Genomic DNA, 26,466 nt, shown 5'->3' with positions numbered 1-26,466 from the left:
CGTTCCTGAGGCCAAGGGGCACCTCGCTGCCCAGATGGTACCTCGGGGGTCACGGGAGAGGTGTCGTGGCTCAGGCCAGCAGGTAGGACGCTGCTCCCCTGGGAGGAGGTGGGCAGTGAGGCTGCTGGAGGGAGGGCAGCTTAACACGTGCACGTACATGCACACGTGCACACACCTGCATGTGTGCACACATCCATGTGTACACGTGTGCACACACTTGCTCACTGAGCCTCGGTTAAGGGCAAGATGGCCGAGGACAGACATCTCTCCAGGCTTCAGGCTAGAGTTGAGTCTTGCAGGAGGTTTGGGGCTGAGGCGCCGTGGCGCTGCCCCGGCTCCGTGTACCTCAGGCCGGTGTGTTCGCTCTTGAGGTCCGCGGTGCTTCTCGGGGTTGCTCGCTTGGATGTGGACGTGGCCCCGTAGAGGGAAGCCCACCCGGGGCACTGGCCCTGGGGCCGCAGTGTCCGGCCGGGCCCTCTGGCGCTGTGCGTCTCTTTGGGACTTGCCTTGTTTCCATGCTGCCCCTTCCACGCTGGGCCTCGGTGCCGAGGAGGATTTTCCCCGCGTCTCTGAGCTCTGTGCTGGCCTGTGGCCTTGGGGTCTGCTTACGGAGGGGAGGCTGTGTCCTGGAGGGTCCTCCACTTTCCTGGGGCCCTCGTGCTGCTCAGAGGTGCTGCCTTGGCCCTGCTCGCCTGTTCCCTGCTCCAGGAGGCTGCCCCGGAAGGGACTGGCGCCTGGGCCCCAGTGGAGCTGAGTGTGAAGCTGGGCCCGGGAGGCCCAGTGGGGAGCGCGGGGCTCACGCCAGCCCACGTGGGAGCTGGAACTGGGGCGTCTCTCCCAGGCGAAGCACGTGGCTTCTCATTAAAAAACATGCTGAAGATGTCAGTGGATTTTTGCTTCTGGGCAATAGAAATGAAAGTAGAGTTTCTGTGGCTGGCTTGCAAGGTAGGTCGAGTTGTGTGAGGTGTTCTGGGAGTTTAGTGTCGGCCACTTTACTTCCTCTGATGAGTGAGCGGAGGGCTTCATTGGTAACCGGAAGTCTGAGGTGTGTAATTCATTACTTGGGGTTTAATTTGCTTGTTACTCCAGTAATGCCACCATTTGAATGTGGAAGTGGAGCTGCTCTGTTTGGAGGGGGCGCACAGGCCCCTTCTTCGGCTGGGCTGTCCTGTGCCCGGGGCTCCAGAACGGTGGCTGTGTGGCTGCTGGTTTTGGTGTGTGGCCCGTGGGCAGCTTTTGTACCCATGGCTCCCATGCTCCCCCCACCCCCAAGGAAGGTGGAGCCTGGCGGAGCTGCGCTGGACCTGGCGCTCCTAGCACCTCGGGCGCCAGGGCGGAGGAAGGGCCAGGGAGGGATTCTGCGCCTCTGGGTTTAGAGGGGGCCACGAAGCCCAGCCCCGTGCGATGAGCTCTGCCTTCTGGTCTCAAGTGAAGCCTGAAACCACGAGCTTCAGCTGGTTTTGTCTTTGACTGGGAACCTCGTTCACGCTGTGAGTCTGGGCCAGGTTCTGAGGGTTCCCACAGCTTTCCCTGGCCCTCCCCCTCCCCTCCCCTCCTCGTCCCCTCCCCCCCCTCGCCCCTCCTCTCACCCCACCCCGCAGCAGTGTGCCTGTGTTTTAGGATGCTCACTGGTCCCTTCTCAGGCTGCTTATAATTTGTCTCCTTTCATTGAATTCGTCTTTAAAAGGTGCTTTTTATGTGTCATTTTGGTATGTTCACAGCCACATGCAGAAGTCACTTAGATTGAACAAGGACCAGGAAACAAATTGGCGCATAAGTTTCTTTTCCTTTCTTCCTCATGCTGCAGGTGACACCAGTGAACGACAGCGAAGAGCCCCCTGAGCCCCTCCCTCACTCTGCTTGATAGCGCGTCAGTGCCCCACGCTCCGGTCCCTCAGGGCCACCGTCCTGCTCCGTCCACAGCGAGAATCCTTCCTCCCTTTACTTCCAGACATTTGTATCGGTTCTTTTCCAAATCTTCCCCGTTCCCTCGCCGTGGTTTCTGCTCTTCCGTTCACGTGTTTACTGTTCCGAGCCTTCTCTGCGGGTACTGTCCTTTTAGGTCTGTTGTCCCAAGTTCTTGAGCTGCTCATCCTTCAGTTACATCTGAGACTCTCCCTCGTGTGCCTACTCTTCTTACGTGACTTGTTTTTATTTTCATTTTTTGGTGGGGGGAGGTTTTTAGGTTTACTCATTGATTTATTCTTAGAGCAGGTACTGGGGATTGAACCCAGGACCTCATGCATGCTAAGCATGCACTCTTACCACCTGAGCTATACCCTCCCCCCTCTTCTCATGTAATTTAACGTGACCGAGTTTTTCTTCTCCAGGCACCCGGGGGATGGCCTGGCGTAGGCTTCCGCCCCTGCAGCCTTGTCCCTTCAGGGAGATGTGCGTGGCCCAGGCTGGGGCTCTGACTTCTCGGGGAGTCCTCCCTCTCTTCCAGAGCCCCACTGGCAGCTGCACTGGCCCTTTCTTTCTCCAGGAGCCCCCGCCTGAGTTTCTGGGAGCTTGGTGGTCACAGTGGCCCAAGGCCATGTGTCCTGACTGTGGGTGTTAAACCAGACCCTCAGCCAGTAGGGTTGGTGCTGTTCCAGGCCTGCTGTTGGATGTACTTGCTGGAAATAATTGAAGTAACAGTTTGAGGGAGAATCCTCACCTGAGTGCTTGCTGGGTACTGGACGTTGTGATGTGTATCATGCAGACGGGAGGGCAAGGCTCATCTGGAGCCTTGCGCACGACCGCCCTCTTCTCTCCGCACTGCGGTGCTGATGGTCCTGCCCACAGCCACCACTATGCTGCTGCCCTGGCCTCACATGGTGCCTGCTGGGGTGAGTGGGGCCCTCTGCCAGCGGCCTGGTCCCCGCTGGCTCTGCAGGCAGGTGTGCGACTAGGACGGCGCGTGGCCGCTGGTCTGCTGGCCGCCTGTGGTGCAGGGTCTCCCCCCTCCCCCCCGCAGGTCCCCGCCCCAGCCCCATATGCTCAGGCGGCTCTGAGGTGACGTGTGCGGGCCCTTCCCCTGTGCCCACATCCTCCAGGTTGGAGGCTGGGAGGTGGGAGGGTAGGTGTGGGCATTGCAGCACCTGCTCCGGGGCCTGCTTGTCCTTGCTGCCCCCTCCCCGTGCCCAGGTCCTCCTGATACCAGGTCCCACAGCAGAAGCAGTGGGCACTGGGGCCCTGGCCCCACGTCTGCTGTGACCCCTGGGAAAACGTGTCACTTGGCGTCACCTGTGACTGGCACAGGTGCCTAAGCTGTACTGGAGGCCGTGAGAAGCGGCAGTCAGTGGGGCGGCAGGGAAAGTGGGCGAACCTAGGGTCCTCCTGAGAGCTCAAAACACCCCTCTGTCTTGTGGACAGTTCAGTTAGGAAATGAAACAGCGGGAGCCTTGTGTGTATGACTCGGACGACAGAGAAACAGGCCTGGTGCCGTAGGTTCGCGTTGGGCTCTGCAGCTGCGGCCGGGGGCTCCTTAGTCTCAGGAACACTTCCTGGCAAGGCTGTAAAACAGGTCTCAGGACGTTTCAAAGAACCTTGGGTGTTCAGGCTACATTCTTTGACCAGAGCTCAATGTCAGGTACGGAAAAATAGAAGTGAGACATGAGGTTTTAGTTTGAAAGCTTGTGGGTTTCTATGTAACACATGAATCAAAGAAGAAATCTCAATCGAAATTTTATAATGAAAATTTAAAGACAGTATTGAGCAGTAACAAAATTATATATCAAAGTTTTTGTGATGCAGCTGATAGTACACTTCAGGGAAATTTAAAACCTTAAGCAGGAATTGTGAAACTGTGGCCCTCGGGCCCAGTCTGGCCTTGGTCTGTTTTTGTACGGCCTTGGAGCCAAGAATGGTTTTTCCTTTTTTAAACATAGTTTATGAAAAAGAAGAGAGGCAGCCAGCGGGCGGCCGAGCTGACTCTCAGGCTCCTGCCCTGTGCAGAGATCGCAGCTGACCTGCCTCAGAAACTTGTGAGACCAGAGAAGGGCCCCCAGTGCCAGGGAGACAGTGGCGAGCAGACACAGGTCCGGGAGATCAGAGGCGAGGAAGCCGACCGCAGCGGGAAGCTTCCCAGTCTGTGGACAGATGGTGAGCAGAGGAAGCAGAGCAGCAGTGTGGACGGCAAGACGGGCTCTGAAGCAGGTCCTGTGGAGACGAAACCCATGTGTCAGAGTGTCTTGGCTGCTGACTGTAATAGCTCGGATAAAACAGACGTCCCTTGAAAAATACAATTTATCAGAATTGACCCAAGCGGAAGTGGAAAGATAACTTCTCTGTCCTTCAGTGTTCTTTATTGATAAATTGGGACAATAACTCCCTGCCTAAGAGGTTTTAAACACAGGTCTATTAATATATCATTTATGTTCCGTACAGGTCACCTGTTTGAAGTGTGCCGTCCGTGGCTTTTGTGTGTCCACAGGGCTGTGCAGCTGTCCCCAGAGTCAGTTCTAGAGCATTTTCATTGCTCCAAAAGGACCCCATCCATGCCCCTTGGCTGTCCCCGAAACCCTCGCTCTCCTCAGCGCCACACAGCTGTTGATCTGCCTTCGGTCTGGATTCGCCCATTCTGGTTGTTTCTTCTAAACAGACTCGTGCACTGCGTGGTCCTTTGTGACTGGCTTCTCTCCCTTAGCATGACGTTTGAGGTTGGTCCGCGTCGTAGCCTGTCAGGGTCTCGTCTCTTTTGCTGAAGAAGACCCCGTGTGGTGTGGCTCATTGCTGGGGCCGCCGTAACCAAACGTGGTAAGGCAGCGCTCAGGCGCTCCCGCACGGACCTCGAATCTGTCGTGCTCAGGGTTCCTTCTTGCGTCGCAGGCCCCCGCTTTGGGACAGATTTACTTCTTTGGCTTTAGAAGTTCCTCGGCAGGTGTGCTCCCAGCAGTTGTCCTGGGGGCTTCCCTGTTGCGTGCAGACCGCCTGTTCGCCGCTGCGCCTCGTCTCCTGCGGCTCCTGGGAGCCGCCTCTTTGTTTTCCGGTCTTCCCGTGATGTGTCCAGGAGTGGGCGTCTCTCTATTTCTCTTCTCCCTCTGGGACGCCGTCTCCGTGCTTCTCGTTCTTCGTGTCTTGTCTCCTTTTCTCCCTGTCGCCTGGTTCTCTCACCTGCCGGTCTCATCTGTCAAAGCCGGACGTTGTCCTTTGATCCCGGTGCCTGTCTGTGCGTTACGTGCAGTGAGTTAATACGCGGCGCTGTGTGTGCGTTACAGCTCAACAGGAATCTTATTTGTAGCTCATTGTTCACTGCATCTTTGAGACATTTTATGTAGGGTTTTATAGGACCGTAATTTGAAAGTTCCACTATCTAAGCTCCTTTCGGTTTAAATTAGGTGATTTTTTCTTTTTTGTGCTGGCACTGCCAGCCAGGCTGCCTCCCTGTGTGGATGTCTCTGCCAGGCCTCCCTCCACGTGGGCGCCTCCTGACCGGCCTGGGCACTGACACCCCTGGGGGCCCCTCACCCACTCAGGTTCTGCATCCCTATGCCCAGCTGCCCCTCTGCAGGGGCACCCCTTCACCCTGCTGGGCTCTGGCCCCTTTTGTGGGCTGTCTGCCTCGCGGACCCCTCCTCAGCCTGTAGCCGAGCAGGACCCTGTGGGGCCTTCCCAGGACAGACCCCTCCCCATATCCTCTGCTGCAGCTCCTCTCTGAGGGGACCCAGATAGTCGTATCTCATGTGTTTATTTCCTGAGTTTTTCAGAGGCTGAAAACCACACCAAAGGGAAGAAATTAACTGCTTAATGATCTAGAGCACGTGGCCCCCAGACCTGCTGGCACCTTGGGGTTAGTAGTGTTGACTCCCTGTTCCCCCGACATCGGCCCGTCAGAGTCGTGCACGAGCAGACCCCAGACCCTGTGACTGCTCCCTTACCTGGCCGTTATGCATTTGTTTTCAGAGGAGGTGCTGGGGATTGAACCCAGGACCTCGCACATGCTAGGCGTGCACCTTGCCACTGAGCTACGCCCGCCCTGCTTTGCCCATTTTAAGACTGGGTTGCTTTGTCTTTTTGTTGCTGACCCTATACGATCTGTGTATGCTGGATTGTGGACCCTTATCAGATACACAGTTTGCAGATGTTTTCTCCAGTTACGTGGGTTGTCTATTTTCTTGATCTTATTTGTGTCATTTTTCTTTTTTTTCAATTGAAGTACTGTTGATTTACAATGCTGTGTTTGTTTTGGGTGTACAGTAACGTGATTCAGTTACACATACATGTTTTTCCTTTTAGATTCTTTAACGTTATAGGTTATTGCAAGGTACTGAATAGAGTTCCCTGTGCTGTACAGTAGGACCTTGTTGCTCATCTGTTTTATGTATAGTAGTTTGTATCTGCTAATCTCAAACTCCTAATTTATCCCTCCCCTACCCTCTGTCCCCTTTGGTAACCGTAAGTTTATTTTCTGTGTCTATGAATCTATTTCTGTTTTGTAAATAAGTTCCTTTGTAACATTTTTTTAAGATTCCACGTGGAAGTGTTATTGTATAGTATTTGTCCTTCTCTGTCTGACTTGCATGTTGTGTCATTTTTAATGTAAGAATTTCCCTACCTCAGCTCTCATCTTAGTTCTCTTATCTGCGCCGCTTCCGAGGGTGTGAAGTGTGTGCGTACGGGTTTTTAAAGGGTATCTCTAGTGTTTTTATTTTAAGGTGTTTGATACTTCTCCAATTAGAATTGAGATTATGAAAGAATTTATAGTTTGAAGAAGGAAAGTATTAAGCACGTTTAAAGTGGTAGATGTTCAGTGTTTATACTTGACGTACGTGTGGGAGCCTCGTAAATTTAAAGACCTTGGTGTCGTGGTTTTATCTGTGTTGTTTTTAAGAATTGAAATTCATAATCTGGGTCAAAACTAAGATTGTGATGTTTATGAACAAGGAGTGACTTGATTGGGGGTGTGTTAGTCATGTGCAGTGCGCTCAGAAAGTAATGTCTTTGCACAGAGTTTATTATTTTAGATACTTGGGTAATATTTATGCTGTTTTGATGGAAAATCTTTTTCTGAATCTTTTAATGGGAAATCCTTCGACCTGGAAAAGCACTTTACCTGCTCAGCTTATTTCTGCGTCTCTGTAACTTGGTCATTGGCTTCTGCCAGCAGCGGGCCTGTTCGGGGTTCTGGATGCAGTGCAGGTCGGCTGGTTTGATGGGGGTTACACAGGGAAGGAGCCGGAGGGTCCAGGCACGTGAGTTCCAGGTTTGCTCGTGATTGTGGTGTGTTAGCAGGTCTCCTGGTGACACGTCTGGGCGGCAGGTTGCCCCAGGGCGAGGACTCGACTGAGGTGGTTTCACGTTTCCCCGGGAGAGGCGGTTGTGTTCTCTGTGCCTGCCCTGCACTCCTGCCTCGTGAGGGCTGCCTGCGTGCCCCGGGTGCCAGCCTCCTCGGGGGCGGGTGGCTGCAGGTGCTTCCCTGCCCCGGCTCGGCCTCACTGGAGTCCTGCAAAGAGCCCCGGGGCCACGCTGCTCTGCCTTGGCACCGGGGCAGGCCCTGCTCCGCAGCCTCGGGCTTCCGGGAAGGAGCCTGGGGAGTGGCCCAGCGGGCACAGGCCCTGACTTCTCCCCAGCAGGCCGGCTGCTGCAGGGTCGTGGAGACGGCTCTGTGCTTGGGTGCCCTGGGTGTCGAAGTGTAGCCCTGAAGCGGGTCCGTTCTTGGTGGAGGTGCAGTGGGCCGCAGGCAAGTGCTCAGGGCTGATCTCGCACCTGGAGCGTGGAGAGGAAGTGAGGATGGGGCTCTGCCTGGCTGTCACGGGGATGGGCCCATGGTTGGGGGTATTTGCCAGTTTTTGGATGAAGGGAGGACGAGGCCAAGTTCTGCCTGTACTTGGTGGGACTTCTCCCCACCAGGCACAGCCATGCGGGAGGCGTGTTGTGTGAGTCACTCTAGGGGAGGTCAGCGTGAGGGGGTCACGGGGGCAGACAGACAGTGTGGCTGTGGGAGTCCAGGCCTGCAGTCGGAAGTCTGCCGTCCGCGCTGCCTTGTCCGGCTGCCCAGAGCAGTGCCCTGGCTAGTGAGACGGGAGAAGACACCTGTCCTGATGAGCTGGGCCCTGGCGGGTGCAGGGTCGTCACCCATCAGACCCGAGTGGCCTGTCATCCAATGTTTGTCCTGCTGGCCGTCAGGCCTTGGGTGGCGCGGCCTCGGGTGGCGCAGCCTCTCTCGGGCCTCCTGCATGCTGGGTGTCAGGTCCCATGACCCTCAGCTCGGCGAGGCGGGGTCTCCAACAGGATGGTCCTCCAGACCTGGTGGTTCTAAAGTCGTGCTATGGACACCTTGGGGGAGTTCTGGGCACTGCGGCCGGAGTCCAAGGCTGTGAGTCAGTGGCAGAACTCGTCCTGACTCCCGGTTAAGCCTCTAATTCTCCTGAGCACTGTTTTTGCTTCTTTCAAGTTGTTGTGCCTGGGCCACTCTGTCATCAGCTGTGGGTGTTTCCTGCGCCAGCAGCACAGCCATGCTCCCTCCCCTCCCTGTCCGGTGGCCTTTGGCGAAGGGACAGGATGGACCGGCACTGGTCCTCGTGCCGGGGGTGGGGGTGGGTGGGGGCAGAGATGGAGAGAGGCCTTATCTCTACCTGCAAAGGAGGGTGGTTCAGAGCTCAGGGAGAGTTTAATTGGCCAAGTGCCATGACTCAGGTGGCTTGAAATGAAGGAGTTCTGACACAGAACACGGATCGAGGCCAGGTGGGCCCCCAGGGAGGCCGTTGTGACAGCCGGGAGACGTGCTGGCTGTGCTGGACTAAGGAGTGGGGAGCAACTGTGTGGGTTTAATCCGGAGGGTTCAGGCTGTCCCATGGCAGTTCTCACATCAACTCATTTCAGGGTGCTGGGAGGGCACGTCCCTGTCCCCGAGTCCTGACCCCGGCAGGCACGGTGGGCGCCTGGACAGGTGTGGGTGACATTAGTGGGATGGCTTTGTGTCTGGTCACGGCTTTCCTGGGTACCCATGGTGTCCTCTTGCTCGATTTTAATAAACCGCGGCTGCGAGAGGGGAGAGCCTCGTTTGGTGGCATCGCTCCAGGCGCTGCGGTGCTGACGAGGTGACAGCTGCTCCCGCACAGCCCTGACTCGGAGGGAAGTGTGGGCTGCGGCCGCAGGCGCTGCAGAGCGGGCAGCCCTGGCCCCACGGGGTCCGGGTGTGGGGCTGCCCGCTCCTCCCCGCAGCCCCCCTCGCAGCTGGCGTGAGGCCTGGGAGGGGGCTTAGGAGGAATGGAATGTCTTGATCTTGAGGGAACGTCTGAGAAGGTGGGGTTTCAGTGGTGAAAAAATGAAAAAGTATGTCAGAAGGTTGTATGTCTTGAGGATCGTTTCTAAGCAAACAATTTTACTTGACCTCGAGCACAGTTTTCCAGCCGAGAGTTAGAGCACTTGGTCCCCGCCGTGGTGAAGAAATCAGTCAGCTCTGGGGATTTCTGAACGTCGGAGGCCCATCTGTCCCTGTCCTTCCTTGTGTCGACCGTAACGTGTTCGCAGCCCGAATGCTTGGGCACGTTTGCCTTCGGCTGGGGGACAGGCGTGTGAGGGAGGGAGAGCTTGCCCTGCAGCTGCACTGTTGCTGGTGCAGCTCACCTTGGGAGAAGACGAAGATCGGGGACGGCAAGTCCGTTTCAAAAGGGGCGGAGAGGCGTCTCTCTGCCGTCCTTCATCTACGAAGAAGGATGTGCTTGGGTGAGATGTTGAGAAGGTATTTCCAAGAGGAAACTGCGTAAGCAGTTTAAAACATTGCAAAGGATGTTTGTTCTTGGAGAAAGAGTGAGAGAGAAACACTTAGATTCACTCGCGACCGACTGGGACCTACTGTGTGCAGGGGCAGGGTGCAGGATGGTGTGGGCAGGGCTCCGGACTCCATGTGCTGGCCAAACCTCGGCTGGGGGAAGTCTCCTGCCGCTGTCCTCAGGCACGGTGAGCTGAAGTTCTCAGCGCCCCTGAGACGAAGTTCCTCAGCCGCCCTGGAGGTTCCGAGTGTGCCAGGCCCACCAGACTTGGTGTCAGCTCCCTTCTGCTTCTGCAGCCTCTGCACTCTGACTTTGTCCCGGGCCTTCAGAACACTTGGACGTTTAGATTCTGATCTCTCAGTAATAGACAGACATCGTCAGTCTCAAGTTCCCCGTGACCTAAACACCGGGCAGCTCTTGTCGCGGCCCCGGCACAGACGCCCCGGCATCTGGAAGTGGAAGCCCTCGGGTCTCCCGGCGGAGCTCCTAGTTCCTCCTTTAAAGCCCCTGGAGGTGGGGGTGTTTCAGAGTCAAGACCTCTTCATCCCCAGGCAGGTCGTGGGTTCCTCGGCTGTGTGGCCTCCGCCCTCCGTGGAGTCCAGGCGGCGCCCACAGCTGACACAGGCGCCCTCCTACAGAGCACGTGGCCAGAGCCACAGCGGGAGGGGAGCGCACACTGTAGGCTGACCCGTGTCAGCTCAGCCAGGCTTTGCTGCCAAAGAAGATCCCAGCCCCTCTTCTCAGAGCTTCTGGATTGTGCAGTTGTGGGTGCGGGACTCCGAGCCTTCATCACCTGTTGAAATAAACGGTGAGAGGAACTAAGATATGCAAATGTCTTAAATATTGTTTTTTAAGATTAGAAAAACCCATATTTATCCAAACCATTAGTCAAATACTTGGTTTTTGTTGAGGGGAGGGGAGATGGTGGAGGAGCTCCCAGCTCACTAGGAAGGGGCAGACTGGGAGCGCAGGCTCCGGGGGCTACGGGATGAGGCCCCAGGCCTGCAGACCGGTGGGGTGGGCTGTCACTCCTGAGACCCCCGATGGCTGCCTTCTGACCTGAGGGTGACGCCAGGGAGGAAGCCTGCCACTGGTCACTGAGGCCAGAGGTTGGAGGGGCTCTGGACCGGGAGGTGCAGTTCGGAGGATCAGCCAACGTGGCACGTGTGGGGGACTGCTGGTCACCGGGGAGGGGGCCCGGCACAGCCCTGCCGGCTGCATGGTGATTGTTGCACACAGACTGGAGCCAGAGTGATGCTTGTGACTCAGACGTGTGTGTTTTCATTTGCATGTGGACATGTAGACGTGAACTGAGCAGTGAAACACCCTGTCACCTGTCGAATGGGCCTTTGGAAGATACTGTGAGTGGTCTGTCATCGTAGAGAGAGAGGCTCTTTACTGACTCTGGTGCGTTTTGCCTTTAGTAGTCTGAGAGCAGGTTTCGTATTTCCTTTCTCGCTCTTACTGGTCTACCTAGTGGCAGCCCTCCACAGAAGGTCCCTCTAGTCTGATGGAGGTGGGAGGGCTGCCCGTGACCCAGGCTTCTCAGAGTGGCTGTGACCTGTCCTCCCGCTCAGCAACTCTGGGGAGGGTCCTGAGCACCAGAGGTCGTTCTTACGGCAGCCAGGGCCGAGGCCCGCTGCCTAAGAACCAGCCTGCGATGCTGAACTGAGAAAATGACACGTGGCCTTTAGGGAGGGAGGGGCGTATGCTCCGGGTCTTCTGAAAGCTGTGCTCTTAAAGGTGGTGTTTTCCCAGCATGACCCAAAGGTGCAGAGAGCCGTGGGGCTGGTGGGCGAGGCCTGTCTTCCCAGCCTGCCCTGCGGTGCCGTCTGCTCCGATCAGCGCCTTGTGAACAGGAGGATCAAGGTGGGGTTGCTTGGCGTTTGTCAGGAGAAGAGCCTCTGTGATGTCTGCCTGCCTGTGCGGGAGCCCGGGGGGGTGGGTGGCAGCGCCCTGCCCTGCCGTGCCATGCGATCTGGGGACCTCTGGGCCCTTTGGGGCGGTGGGCGTGCAGATGGGCAAGGTCGAGGAGGCTCCAGGGTGTCAGTCCGTCCGAGCCCCAGAGGGCCAGCAAGGGAATGGTGGGGGAGGTCAGGGAGGACATCGCAGAGGTGCGTGGGAGCCGGTGGAGGACACTGTGCCCGGGGACCTGGGCTGACCTGGGCAGTCCCTCTGCGCCCCGGTTTCCCCGCTGTGCCCCCACCTCCCGCTCCTCTGCTGGCACTTGGTCTCTGTCCACGTGACCTTCAGTAATCGCTCTCAGCACTCGTGTCTCTTTGGCGTCCTTCACCTGCGGTCTCCTCTCCAAGTTGCAGTGTTCACCGTTGGTGATGTAGTGAGCTCGCCATGTGTGCTGGCCAGCACGTCCTTCTCCGTCGTGTCACACTTGCCGCTTGTTTCTTGTCTTGAAACGCCCTTTAGTGTCTTGGGCTGGTGTGTGCCCTTTGCTCATCACCTCCTCTGTGCAAGTGGTGTGGTGGGAGCTGCCCTCCACACCCGGGGGAGGGGTGCGCCTTGCTGTTTGCCTCGGTCTCACTTGTGATTACGCGAAGCGTTTCAGAAGGCCCTGCCCCAGGTAGGACTCTACGAGCCCCTGTCTTGAAATGGCCATCGCATTGTTTCTTGTGAGGAGAGCCTCCGTCTGTGGCTAGTGTGCCCCACAATAACGGTTGGACCCGCCTAGGCTGGCCTGTGTGCCCTGCACTTGCTGGGAGCCCTTATGGTCTTAGGGCTTCCGCTGAGGGAGCATCCGTTCCTGCCTCGGCTCTCAGTTGCAGCACTAGGGGTGGTGCTGGGGGGTCTTGTTCACAGAGAGGATGCTTGGGGGGCTCCTGGACCAGCTCGGCCACATAACTTTCCTGTGGAAAGGGAGTGGGCTTCGTGGGCGCTCCCACTGTGTTGGGGTGGGTGTGCTTGCGGCGTCTAGGGGAGAGGGGAGCCAGGTGGTGTGCAGGTCGGGTACCCACCACCAGCAACACAGGATGCTACTGAGATATCTCTCCCCTACTTGCGGTGGGGACGAGCCCTGGCCAGGCTCTCCCCACGTCCATGGGGCTGGGGTCCCTCACCCTCCAAGGAAGGCCAGCACGCATGGCCGAAATTCCCCACTGTGCCGGGTGAAGGCTGGCACTGCTGCCTGCAGGTCGGCCAAGGGCCTTTGAGACAGTTTTTCAGACGTCCTGTGGGAACTGAGAACCAAGTGTCTGTGGAACCAGATTTTCTGTCCGTCATTTCCTCTCCCCCAGCAAATTCAACGTTGGTTTTTTTTTCTCAGCAAGTTGGACTGCATTCTTTAGGTAGGTATGATGGCTATTTGTACTGGTGGCTGAAATAAAAGTTCTGTGGTGGTGGCCACACCCACTCCCAGGGAACTAGTGCTTTCCTGGACTCAGACTCAGGCAGGCGGGCTCAAGGCCTGAGTGTGGCTCCCCAGGCAGGGCCGTCAGGTGACGAGGTGACTCAGTGCTCTTTGTGGTCCATAGGCTTCCTGGGAGACTCAGCCAAGTGCATCCTGGGAGATGTCATCCTAGTCTAGCATCCTGGGAGAACTCATCCTAGTCTGGCATCCTGGGAGAAGTCATCCTAGTCTGGCATCCTGGGAGAAGTCATCCTAGTCTGGCATCCTGGGAGATGTCATCCCAGTGCATCCTGGGAGATGTCTTCCTAGTCTAGCATCCTGGGAGAACTCATCCTAGTCTGGCATCCTGGGAGAAGTCATCCTAGTCTGGCATCCTGGGAGAAGTCATCCTAGTCTGGCATCCTGGGAGATGTCATCCCAGTGCATCCTGGGAGATGTCTTCCTAGTCTAGCATCCTGGGAGAACTCATCCTAGTCTGGCATCCTGGGAGATGTCATCCCAGTGCATCCTGGGAGATGTCTTCCTAGTCTAGCATCCTGGGAGAACTCATCCTAGTCTGGCATCCTGGGAGAAGTCATCCTAGTCTGGCATCCTGGGAGAAGTCATCCTAGTCTGGCATCCTGGGAGAAGTCATCCTAGTGTAGCATCCTGGGAGAAGTCATCCTAGTCTAGCATCCTGGGAGATGTCATCCCAGTGCATCCTGGGAGAAGTCATCCTAGTGTAGCATCCTGGGAGAAGTCATCCTAGTCTAGCATCCTGGGAGAAGTCATCCTAGTCTGGCATCCTGGGAGAAGTCATCCTAGTCTAGCATCCTGGGAGAAGTCATCCTAGTGTAGCATCCTGGGAGAAGTCATCCTAGTGTAGCATCCTGGGAGAAGTCATCCTAGTGTAGCATCCTGGGAGAAGTCATCCTAGTGTAGCATCCTGGGAGAAGTCATCCTAGTCTAGCATCCTGGGAGATGTCTTCCTAGTCTAGCATCCTGGGAGAAGGCATCCTAGTCTGGCATCCTGGGAGATGTCATCCTAGTGTGGCATCCTGGGAGAAGTCATCCTAGTCTGGCATCCTGGGAGAAGTCATCCTAGTCTGGCATCCTGGGAGAAGTCATCCTAGTGTAGCATCCTGGGAGAAGTCATCCTAGTCTAGCATCCTGGGAGATGTCATCCCAGTGCATCCTGGGAGAAGTCATCCTAGTGTAGCATCCTGGGAGAAGTCATCCTAGTCTAGCATCCTGGGAGAAGTCATCCTAGTCTGGCATCCTGGGAGAAGTCATCCTAGTCTGGCATCCTGGGAGAAGTCATCCTAGTGTAGCATCCTGGGAGAAGTCATCCTAGTGTAGCATCCTGGGAGAAGTCATCCTAGTGTAGCATCCTGGGAGAAGTCATCCTAGTGTAGCATCCTGGGAGATGTCTTCCTAGTCTAGCATCCTGGGAGAAGTCATCCTAGTGTAGCATCCTGGGAGATGTCTTCCTAGTCTAGCATCCTGGGAGATGTCTTCCTAGTCTGGCATCCTGGGAGAAGTCATCCTAGTCTGGCATCCTGGGAGAAGTCATCCTAGTGTGGCATCCTGGGAGAAGTCATCCTAGTCTAGCATCCTGGGAGATGTCATCCTAGTCTAGCATCCTGGGAGAAGTCATCCTAGTGTGGCATCCTGGGAGAAGTCATCCTAGTCTAGCATCCTGGGAGATGTCTTCCTAGTCTAGCATCCTGGGAGAAGTCATCCTAGTCTAGCATCCTGGGAGAAGTCATCCTAGTCTGGCATCCTGGGAGAAGTCATCCTAGTCTGGCATCCTGGGAGAAGTCATCCTAGTGTAGCATCCTGGGAGAAGTCATCCTAGTCTAGCATCCTGGGAGATGTCTTCTTAGTCTAGCATCCTGGGAGAAGTCATCCTAGTCTAGCATCCTGGGAGAAGTCATCCTAGTCTGGCATCCTGGGAGAAGTCATCCTAGTCTGGCATCCTGGGAGAAGTCATCCTAGTGTAGCATCCTGGGAGAAGTCATCCTAGTCTAGCATCCTGGGAGATGTCATCCCAGTGCATCCTGGGAGAAGTCATCCTAGTGTAGCATCCTGGGAGAAGTCATCCTAGTCTGGCATCCTGGGAGAAGTCATCCTAGTCTGGCATCCTGGGAGAAGTCATCCTAGTCTGGCATCCTGGGAGAAGTCATCCTAGTCTGGCATCCTGGGAGAAGTCATCCTAGTGTAGCATCCTGGGAGAAGTCATCCTAGTGTAGCATCCTGAGAGAAGTCATCCTAGTCTAGCATCCTGGGAGAAGTCATCCTAGTCTGGCATCCTGGGAGAAGTCATCCTAGTCTAGCATCCTGGGAGATGTCTTCCTAGTCTAGCATCCTGGGAGAAGGCATCCTAGTCTGGCATCCTGGGAGATGTCATCCTAGTGTGGCATCCTGGGAGAAGTCATCCTAGTCTGGCATCCTGGGAGAAGTCATCCTAGTCTAGCATCCTGGGAGAAGTCATCCTAGTCTGGCATCCTGGGAGAAGTCATCCTAGTGTGGCATCCTGGGAGAAGTCATCCTAGTCTGGCATCCTGGGAGATGTCATCCTAGTCTGGCATCCTGGGAGAAGTCATCCTAGTCTAGCATCCTGGGAGATGTCTTCCTAGTCTAGCATCCTGGGAGAAGTCATCCTAGTGTGGCATCCTGGGAGAAGTCATCCTAGTGTGGCATCCTGGGAGAAGTCATCCTAGTCTGGCATCCTGGGAGAAGTCATCCTAGTCTAGCATCCTGGGAGATGTCTTCCTAGTCTAGCATCCTGGGAGAAGGCATCCTAGTCTGGCATCCTGGGAGATGTCATCCTAGTGTGGCATCCTGGGAGAAGTCATCCTAGTCTGGCATCCTGGGAGAAGTCATCCTAGTCTAGCATCCTGGGAGAAGTCATCCTAGTCTGACATCCTGGGAGAAGTCATCCTAGTGTGGCATCCTGGGAGAAGTCATCCTAGTCTGGCATCCTGGGAGATGTCATCCTAGTCTGGCATCCTGGGAGAAGTCATCCTAGTCTGGCATCCTGGGAGAAGTCATCCTAGTCTAGCATCCTGGGAGATGTCTTCCTAGTGTGGCATCCTGGGAGAAGTCATCCTAGTCTGGCATCCTGGGAGAAGTCATCCTAGTGTGGCATCCTGGGAGAAGTCATCCTAGTGTGGCATCCTGGGAGAAGTCATCCTAGTGTAGCATCCTGGGAGAAGTCATCCTAGTCTAGCATCCTGGGAGATGTCATCCTAGTGTGGCATCCTGGGAGAAGTCATCCTAGTCTAGCATCCTGGGAGATGTCATCCTAGTCTGGCATCCTGGGAGAAGTCATCCTAGTGTGGCATCCTGGGAGAAGTCATCCTAGTCTGGCATCCTGGGAGATGTCTTCCCAGTGCATCCTGGGAGATATCCTAGTGCAACCTGGGAGATGTCTTCCTAGTGTGTCCTGAGAGATGCTGGCCCAGTGCCTTCTGGGAGACTTGGCCCAATGCAGTGATACTTCTTACGTGATGAGTTTTTTTTTTAATTAGTGTAATTCATTACTTATCATAAGACATGATTTCTGTGCTGGCTGTATGATGATGTTTTTGTGGATGCTGCATGGAACACCTGGGTTCCCCTTGTCCTGTGGGCGTGTGCCCTGCAAGCCCTGTAGTGGGGACTTGGCTTTCTGAGGGTTAAGTCGTTTCTCTCCCCCGGAGGCTGCTTTGTCCTTAGGCGATTGGCGTTAGACAAATGACAAGCTGTCCAGAGAGAAGGGTATTTAAATTACATTGCTGGACTCTGGGTTGCCAAAAGGAAGCCCTCTGGGGAATCTTATATATTTGACATGCATTTGCAGTGTGTAATTGGAACCTTGAGAGAGGTTTTTGTTCAAAGCTATTGAAGAGTTTCCTTATTTTAAACCTGTTTAATCTGGAAAGAGTTGTTAGTTTTTGAGTTTTTTTTTTCTGATAATGACTTCTTAGGAAAGTTCAGCGCAAAGACTATTTCTCTTTCATATGCCACCTTCTTGCCCCTAAGCTCTGTGATTGCTTTGCCCTGCATGGACTCAGGCTGGTCTCTCTCTTGTCTTCTGTTCTCTGGATGTCGGGGCAGGAAGCCCAGAGCACCCTTTTGCACAGAAGAGACTGGAGAAGGCCCGAAAGGTCAGGGGGCAGCCATGGGCCCTGTTAGCAGCCGCAGAAGCAGGCCCGACCCCATCCCTTTATCCCCAGGTCAGATCTCTTACTTCCACCTTGGAATGCGTTGGAGCTGAGAGGCCCATTTTCCCATTTTTGCGTTAAAGAAACCTGTCATCTCGCTTTCTCTCCTTTTGAGCTGTTTTGCTTTCTGCAAGTCAAACTCCTTCTCAGGGACCTGTGAGGCGAGGGTACCATCATCACTGCCCGTGGCCGCATGGCTGGCTCTGTCGGATCCGGTCCAGCAGCGAGGTCTCTGCTTGTTACTTCTTCACTTGCCCTTGAGCGTCAGCTGCTGCTGTCTGAGGCAGGAGTGATGGAGGGCTCACCGGAGCTTTCGGGAGAAAGACTTTGTAGACTGCCTGTGCCAAGGGCTGGGTGGGGCGCTGCTGGGCAGCTGCGACTGCATGCCACGTGGGTGGGCGGGGGCTGGCAGGGAGGCGGCCCTGGTGGGCTTGGGTCTGTCCTTCTCTGACCTGGTTCTGCGGGAGGACACAGAGAAGGCCAGCACCTTCACGCTGTGGGAGGCCAGGTAGCTCCCCAGTGTGTGGGTGTGTGCGGGTGCCGGGGACGAAGGTCAGGGTCTGTTGGGGGTCACCTTGCCGCACAGACCTCACAGCCCAAGTACCCCCAGTCCGTCCTCCCTCAAGGAGGGTTTAGTCCAAGTGCAGCGTGGAGCTGTGCTGACCGCCCACGAGTGAAGCTGCCTGCCCTCCTTGGGATGGAGAAGTGGAGAAGTGGGCCAGGCGGGGCTGTGCTTGTGCCTCCCTGTCTGCTGGGTTCCCCGCAGTGGATGCCGGTCAGCCCCTAGGGATCTGTGCGCTGCTGAGGCAAGCGTCCGCTGCAGGGTCCAGGTCACAGCGCCTGCCCTTTTCCTCATGACGGGTCGGCCTCACGAGCCAGCAGGAGTGTTGCCTTAGAAACCACCTCACTGTGACCCAGGGTCAGGCTCGGGGGGTGGGGCAGGAGCAGCCCCCTATGGCTCAGGACCAGGGGGTGGGCAGGTGGAGTGCAGGTGGGCTTCTCCCAGGGGGCCCTGAGCCTCTCCCTTTGTGGTAGTAGGGTGCAACGTCCACCTGAAGGATGTGGACAGGACTGGCTGTTGTCATTCATAGTTGTCTGTTTTGAAATTGATTTTGTCCAATGGCCCGATGAACTGGGACTCAGCAGTTAGCATCCAGGCCCCTCAGGCTGTAGAATTGCTGAATGGTCTCAGCCAGAGCTGTCTGGGCAGCCGCTAAAGTGACGGTTTAGAGAAGCTGTCACGGCAGTGACACCGCATTTACATGAAGCTCCTCCCCTACGGGTGTCACGGCCTATTAGCTGTGGCGTTCGCTGGGCCACGTGCAGGCTTCCCCATCAGCATAGAGTGAACGTGAATGACACCAGAAGAGTAGGAGTAACTCCAGCGAAAACAGACGAAGACCAGTTTTAAGCATTACAGATTTAGTTTAGTTCAAGTTGAGACAATTAAAAAAATCATTAATCAGATTTAACTACTTTATCTGAAACAGCTAGGGTAGTGTCCTCTTGTCTGGTTGGGCATTTCTGCATGTTCTGTGTCTTAATTGTGAGCTTTGGTTTTAGGAGGTAAACACAGAGTGACAGAGACATCCTCGCAGAAAGCTGAGCTTAGTTCCTGGGGTGCCGTGGAGACCTGGTGAGCGTCAGCGCTTTTGCTCAGGAAGGTCTGGTGCTCCCGGGGCGGTGCCAGGTAGAGAGGGCATGGGGGCTTTGCAGATGGGGGGGCGGTGCGTCCCAGGTTGTGGCCAGTGGGGGACTGGTGTGGGGTCTTGGGGCACTCTTGAGAGGGAGACCTGGAAGCCAGCTTGTGCTCTGCTGTGCTGAGGTGAGTCACTGGGCAGACTGGAGGCTGGGAGCAGCGGTGGTCCTACAGTGACTGGGGGGCTGGGGAGCCGGGGTGATGCGTCCTTTGCAGGGGCCTGGCTGCTGTGGGTGGGCCAGGCCTTGACTGGATATACGGAAACAAGGAGGAGTGGCCCTGGGATGATCACCGTGCCCTGAACTTGCCCCAGACGATGGCACGGGCCTCCGGCTGACGGGGAGGGTGAGGGAGATGGGCTGAGTTTCCGACGCTGTGGACCTTGAGGGGTCTTGGCACATCGAGTGTGGGGTGTCCTGCTGCTGTGGGGTGGAGGACGGGAGCACTTGGCAGGAGAGTGGGCTGGGTGCTTGGGGCCCTCGGCAGGTGCAGAGGAGGAACAAGGCCAGCTCCGGGTGTGGGTGACCACCATGTCCATTGTGGGTGGGGGTGCTCCTCGGAGCTTTGGCTGCAGGTGCCTTTCTGGTGCTGCTGATCGGGAGGAAATGTGTTCTTGAGTTTGGTCCTGGTTGAAATGCATATAATTGGTAACACGATGTGTCTTTGGGATTTTTATTTTGGAGAACATTTGTTTTGTGTAATTTTAAGTAAATTTACATGGACATTTAAAAACGTTGTAGACGGTAATCACTGTATGTGCATAAAAGAAATGGTACGGAGTCAAATTTACTCTTTGTTGCTGTTTGTACGGAATCAGAAACCCTCAGATGCAAAGGCAGAGGGGAACTTGCATGCGACGCCCCACTCCGGCAGTCGTTTCTTTTGATTTTTGCCCGAGACTTCCTTCCAGGTACATTTCTTTGGCCGTTTCTATGATGATAGTTGCGTGTGCAGGTAACGGGTGCTTCGTTTTTCTTACGTCCACACCCAAGTGTCTCTTCTCAGACTGCAGTCGCAGCGGCAGCACTGTTAAACAGAGGAGAGGGCGTGTGGAGCACGGGCCTCGTGTGCTGGGAGTGCCGGGGCCTTAGGCCAGAGGGAGGGGCTGCAGGAAGAGCTGGGGCTCTCTGTGGCCCCGGATCGCACGCCAGCTTTCCGCTGCTTCTTTTGCTCTTTGCTTAGTGGCTGATCTCCACCGTCTTGCGTGTTGACCTTCATCAGTTGGGTGCCACTGTGTCCAGTTCTGCCTGGGCATCTGACACTGCGTCCGCGCTGTGTGGTCTGGGGTGTGCGTTGTTGGGACGAGGAGGCTGTGGCCAAACGTGTGGGTGGATGCGTGCACTCCCCCCGGCTGGCCTCCTGAGCCACGTGGACCATGTGTCTGCCGTGGATGTCGCTCCGCGGGAGCCCTGCTGTTCTGGGGCCGTGGCGCTGGGCACTGGGACGTGTGGTCCCTCCACCCCTCTGGGACCAGAGACTCGTGTTCACCTTTACTGCTTCTCTAAACACCAGTGGGAGCTGTGTGTCAGTGTTGCTGTCTGTTTTGGGACAGTAAATTGAACTTCCAACATGTTTTTGCAGAAAATTTCATTGAGTGTGACTTAAGAAAACATGAATACTCTCCCTTTGAATTGCACGGTAAAACTTTTCTGAAGGTCTTTCCTGTTACATTTCCCTATTATCATTTTAAGAGGCTTTTAAAAATTGTTTTGTTTATTTATAAAATTAATTAAATTCCCTTATACTCTCTGAACCCTGTACATGAATGTTGCACATTTTATTTTCTTTTTAAGTGATTTACATGCCTCTAATGAGCAAACCCTTCCCCAGTGCTTGAAATACATGGATCTAATAAATTTAATAGTTAAATACAGTACAGGTTCAGCTCCTTTAAACATTAAGTACTCTTATGCCATGTGTTTTAAAATTCTCCTGTCTTTGTATCAGAAATTACATATGTAATATGAAAAACTCAGACATTTAAAATGGAACCAGAGGGATGATCCACATGTATGTCAAATTACCTTAAATATTACAACTGTTGTAGATAGTTAAACATATCTGGGTTATTCCTAAAGTTAGCTGGCTTCACTTTATCACCCTGGTTCTCAGCCCTGCAGCCCAGCGAGGTCACAGGTCACAGGCACACTCTGAGCAGAGCTGACACCTGTGTAGCAGGGTCTCCTCTCCCCCGAGTTGGGTATCTGCTTTTTTGGAGTTAGAAGCCCATATATTGTTTGTGGTCCCCTTGACGGGAGACTCTGGGGGCTGGTGTCCTCTGAGTCTGCAGGTGACCCAGGTGAGGGAGCCCCTCCTCCTGCCCCTATGCCACGCCGGCCCCTTTCCTGGCTGCGTGGCATCTGCGTCCCTTTGGTGGGCCCGGCAGGCACGTCCGTGCTGTTCTGTAGGAACCGTCACCAACTCCTGTAATGTGGGGGCAACTTTGAAAAAGCATTTTCACCTGAGTTGAGCTGATGGACTCCTGGGTTCCTTCCAGATGTCCTTTCTGACAAGGTCGTGAGTTTTAAGTGACTAGGGGAGGTGGGGCACCACGCGTGCCTCCCGTCTGCCTCTGCCTGGGCAGAGGGCCGAGCGGTCATGTTCCAGCAGCTGCAGCTTCTCTGAAGCCACGTGTGCTGCCTCCAGGCCCCACTCATAGTCTCTGTCTCCTGTGTCCAGTTGTCCCCGTGATCCTGAAGGCGCTGACCTACGAGGAGAAGCGGGGCGCCTGCAGCGTGGGCGCCAACGTCAGGGACGCCGCCTGCTATGTGTGCTGGGCCTTCGCACGTGCCTACGAGCCTCAGGAGCTGAAGCCCTTTGTGGCCGCGATTTCCAGGTAAAGTCTGATACACGGTTCTCTGATCTCTGTGGACTAGTGACAGCATCGTGGGATTACAATCTCCTGCCTCCTGAGATCGGAAAGATACATCCTTTGCTTCCCTGGAGGGAGCAGCGTGGCCGGCTGAGCGCCCTGCCCTGGGCCCCCAGGAGCGTGAGGGTTCAGTTGGTGTTCGCTCTGCTCTGCCTCCTGGGCTGAGGGACTTCCAGTGACTTAATGGGAGGTCGGGTCTCCTCTTTGCTTGTAGATTCAGTAGCCGGAGGCGGGGCTGCTGAGCACGCTGCAGCCTCTGGGCCAGTCATGGTGCGTGGCACTCACCCGGCGACTTCTACCGGGGAGTGGCTTTCAGCATTGTGCTCAGGTCCTGGGAGCTGCCTCCCACAAGGGAGACGCCCTAAAAAGAACGGGAGACCCCCAGGTCTTAACCTGCCGCACGGCAACCCTGTCGTGGAAGCCCTTGCCGCCTCGGCCGGGCGTGCTGGTTCCCCCACTGCATGCGGCCCGGAGCGTGAGCAGCCTGTGGAGGGCGTCTCTGGGGTCAGAAGAGGGGCCTCGGGCCTCGTGGCCAGCTGGTATCTCCCAATCTCGAATCAAGGTGAAGCCCGCAGAGCAGCCCGAGGACTCTGATCCCTGCTCAAGGAGATAAAGTGCTTCTGCGGAAGTTGTAAAAGCACCTGCCTCCTCCTGGCCTTGTCCACCCTTGGGAGGGAGGGTGGAGCGGGAGGGCAGTGGGCTGTGGTGATGCCCGGGGCCCTGCGCTCGGTGCGCCCCCTGCCCACCCATGCTCTGCCCATGCGATGTGGTTTGGCTCCGCACAGCGCCGGGGAAGCCGCTGGCTGCCTGCTGCCCGCAGGTTCCGCTCCTCGACTTTGGGAAGTTACTCCTGCAGCTGGGAGGCGGCAGCAAGCGCTGTTCCCGCTGCTCACGGTCTCAGGATGAGGGGCCTTTGTTTCTCACTTTACGTTTTTCCTTCTTTCCTTTACGACAGGACACGTGTGTCGACATCCTGTCGCGCGTTTAGTTAGCTGAGTCTCGGTGTTTTTCTTAATTGGTGTTTCTTTTTTTCGATGCTTTACTCATATTCCTTTCTCATGTATGTCTTCATATATGGAAAATTCTAAATCATTGCCTGAATTTTTTTGACCTGGAAACTTTTCAGAGAATTTTTAAGGTTTATTTTAAATGGAGGTACTGGGGACTGAGCCCAGGAGGCGTGTGAGCCTAGCACGCGCTCTCCCCGTGAGCTGTGCCCCCCCCCCCGCCCCCGGTAAAAGTCTCCAGGTTGGTGTTCTTGGTTCTGCTCCCCCATCAGTGCTGTGAGGGGCCAGGGCTCCGAGGACGCTGTCCAGAGCCTTGTGGCTGGTGGTGCCGGGCCAGGCCCAGCTCCGCGCCTGCGGCGCTGCCTCTCCCGGGCCGTGGGCGGTTTGGGGAGATGGGGCTCCTGACGGTCGTTCCCACCTGGGAGCAGAAGCGATCCTGATGGACGCCCTTTCAGTTTGGTGCTTGTGGCCGAGAGCTCTGAGGTCGCAGGGGTCTGCGCCTTTCCTTTCTCCACAGCTCTCCTCGTCCAGCCCAGCCGGAGGGGCAGGGCCGAAGGCTGGGGGGTCGGCAGAGACCTCTGGAGCTGGGCAGGGGGGCAGGCGGCCACCCCACGCCGCCTCTGCTTGGGCAGCAGCGTCTCGTCCCTGTGGGTGTGAGCCTCTGTCACAAGACCGTGTCGCCAGCCTGGGGAGAAGCAATGGTGTGGGCGTCCCTGCTGGTGCACGGCCTGGAGAGCGAGTTCTCGTGCAGGTCCTGGGCTCGGGGGGCCGCTCTTCCAGCTGCAGGCAGGAACAGGGCAACGCGGATCCCACCAGTGACTTTGCAAAGGGAGGTGTCAATCCGGGAGGAAAATCGCAGATAAATGTGAAGCGTGGCCCCTGGAGGTGTGGTGGGAAGGTCCACGTGGGCCGCTGCCTGCGAGGGGCCTTCCCCAGACTCCCACGCTTTTCATGGAGATGGCCGGGGCTCTGGCACGTCTTCAGGGGAGGAAGGCCCCCACACTGAGAGAGCTGGCTCCCATGGGAGAGGGCTTGGACGAGACCAGTGACTGTGCGGCCCCAGTGAACCAGGAGGTGGTGGGCGGGGTGGGGGACGGGACTCACTGAAGAAACGGCGCTGAGTGGAGGGACAGAGCAGCTGTGGGTGCTGGTGACCCGCACCTGTCCGTCCGCAGCAGCTCGTTTGGTTCACTTGGGTCCTTTGATCTCAGGGGAGGTTGGCTCCCTGGACTTCCTGGGCATGCCCTGGTGAGCGCCAGTGAGTTCACACACGCTGGAACCCCCATCTGGTGGGGGAGCCCAGGCTCCTGCTCAGCTTTCCTGATTTCTGCTAATGAAGCCTGGAGTTTGTGCCTTGTGGAGTTTCTGCTCAGGAAGGCCCTCCTTTCCCTTGCCCCTGCGCCTGCCCCGACCGGATCAGCCGGTGCCCTTTGGAGCTGTGCCCGGCAGCTTCTCCGTCCCGTTTGGCAGGTTCTGAGGGAGGCTGTGCTCCAGCCTCCCTGGCCGTCTGGGCTGCAGGCGGTGGGTGGGTGGGTGAGGGTGAGTCACAGTGCCAGGTGAGCCAGCCTTGCCCGGAGTATCGGTTGGGGTGTGGCCTGCGAGGTCTGCCTTCCGTGCTTTATAATAAGTGACCACATTTTAATTGTCAGCTTTTAAGCCCATTAATCCTGGCACATGATAAAATCTTGGTATCTTTATACTTTCACAAACTCCTCAGTTGATCCTGCAGAAGTAGACAGTTGAGGTCACCTGTAATTCTGTAAGTGGACAGAAGCGTCCACGGGGAGTAGGAGGGCGGTAGTGATGGTGAGGAGGCAGGACCGGCCGGCTGCCCGCCTTTCCCGGAGGGACCTGGAGGATGTCCTCTCACCTCACCGTGTGGGTGTGTGCACCTCCCTGTTTCGTAAATACCAGAAAGGAAGTTTGGGGTAAATTTAATCGTGGTTTAGGTTAGTGTCAGTTGACCTTGAAAGCCTGTTTTTCCCAAGAGTTCTGCGCGAGGTGATGGGACAGTTACTTTGTGGAAGGGGCTTCCTGAGAAGCCAGGTGTAATTAGGAACAATGAGACACAGAGGTGAAGCAGTCAAGAGCGGTTGTGTGTTGTCTAGAAAATGCCTCTCATCGGTAATCAGGAGCTAATTTGCAAGAAGAAGAGGGAAAAAAACGCCCTGTTGCCAGCGTGTGCGTGGTGTTGCCTTCTAGTGATTTCCTCACCTGAAACTCTGCTGTAAGCGAGCTCCTGTTGACATCAGCCCTGCGGGGCCCCTCCCTCGCCGGGGGCTGTGCCCGCCTGGGCCTCGCGGAGCGAGCCCAACCAGCAGGGCCGCGTGGGCAGCGCCTGGGGATTGGCTCCCAGATCGCTTCCTTGAGGGCAAGGTTGTCCTGAAAAATCAGGAAGTGGCAGGCATTGCTCAGAGCTATGTCTTGTTCCCACTCGGTGTTTCTTGATGGCACACTTGAGAGGGAAGATGACCTTTCTGTTTTCCAAGGAGAGTTAAGTGGCGGTTCCTGACCAGAAGGCCCCCCCGCCTGCCCACCTGGTCAGTGTCCCACCTGCTTCCCTCTCAGCTCTGCTGTGCCTTCAGAGTGTCTCAGCATCGTGCCAGCTGGTGTGGCCTTGATGCTCATGACTTAGGGGAGGAAATTCAGCCACAGGTGGTTCTTGCTCCAGAAACAATGTGATCTGCAACTTTCAAACAACGTGGCTGGGTAATAAATTATTAGTCTGATATTTTACAAAGTTGTTGACTTTGAAAAGACAGGATTACTGTCACTGAAGATAAAAACAGTGAATCTTGTTTTCTGTTGCTATAAAATATTACACAAACTGACAAATACAGACTTCGGGGCGAGATCTGCTCTTTGTTGAACCTGCTGAAAGCCAGGTGCCTGCAGCTCGGAGCAGGTCCAGGCACGCAGCTCCCTGACTCGGACAGGAAAGAAAGTCCCTTTCTGTTTGACACAGACCATCTCTCTGTGTTGGGAAATCCTGGTGCAGTATCGCCTGAGTTCCTGCAGCGAAAGCAGACAGGCAGACACCTGAGAGCTCCAGCCCCGAGAGCTGTGGTGTGGCCGGCATGGTCGCCGCTGTTCTGTAGCGAAATGAAAGCGTGTGACTCAGGCTCAGCCCCGTCCCGCGGAGGAAAGCTTCCCAGCACACGGGGGACACTCATGTTTATAGTTAACCAGTATTGTCATGCTTGCTTTTATCTGAAACATACTGGTATTTCTAGATAAGCCAGTTTTGTTCTGAAAGTGAGATTAAAATAACTTTTTTTTTTTTTTTACTGAATCCAAATAAAAACATTATTAAAAACCTGTCACATTCGTAGGTGTATACACAGAGGATTTGTTGCATTAACTTGAGTCTCTATTTGATTGAGAGTTGTGCTTTTTAAGTGGTTTTGTTATCTTTGTCCTACTGTGTCCTGTGAAGTTTGGTAAAATACGCATAAAGCAGTAAATATTTCAAGCCGTTCACTCATGACTACAAGAGCAGCCTGACTAAGGTGCAGGGCCCATGGGTGGTGCCCTGTGATCAGTCCCTTTCCTGTGCATGTCCAAGTCAGGTGGCCTCACCCCAAGGTCCCTGCGAGCCGGGGTGTGTCCAAAATGCCCAGAGGCAGGTTGGGCGCTCCATCG

At 55.6% G+C, this 26,466-nt stretch overlaps 1 protein-coding gene across 3 annotated transcripts in view; it reads left to right on the top strand.

Moving 5' to 3' along the window:
* The window catches only part of TBCD (tubulin folding cofactor D), a 123,125-nt gene that overhangs the window by 48,375 nt on the left and 48,284 nt on the right, over window positions 1–26,466 (top strand). For all 3 annotated transcript variants that reach the window (XM_031469443.2, XM_064494812.1, XM_064494813.1), the window contains one exon: window positions 21,625–21,781. In XM_031469443.2, the coding sequence (XP_031325303.2) occupies window positions 21,625–21,781 (157 nt within the window). The remainder of the gene's footprint in view (window positions 1–21,624; window positions 21,782–26,466) is intronic.

This window comes from Camelus dromedarius, chromosome 16 (genome assembly GCF_036321535.1).
Source record: "Camelus dromedarius isolate mCamDro1 chromosome 16, mCamDro1.pat, whole genome shotgun sequence".
NCBI lineage: Eukaryota > Metazoa > Chordata > Mammalia > Artiodactyla > Camelidae > Camelus > Camelus dromedarius.
Note: the sequence above shows the minus strand (reverse complement) of the source record. Positions and strands in the feature narration are given on the sequence as shown.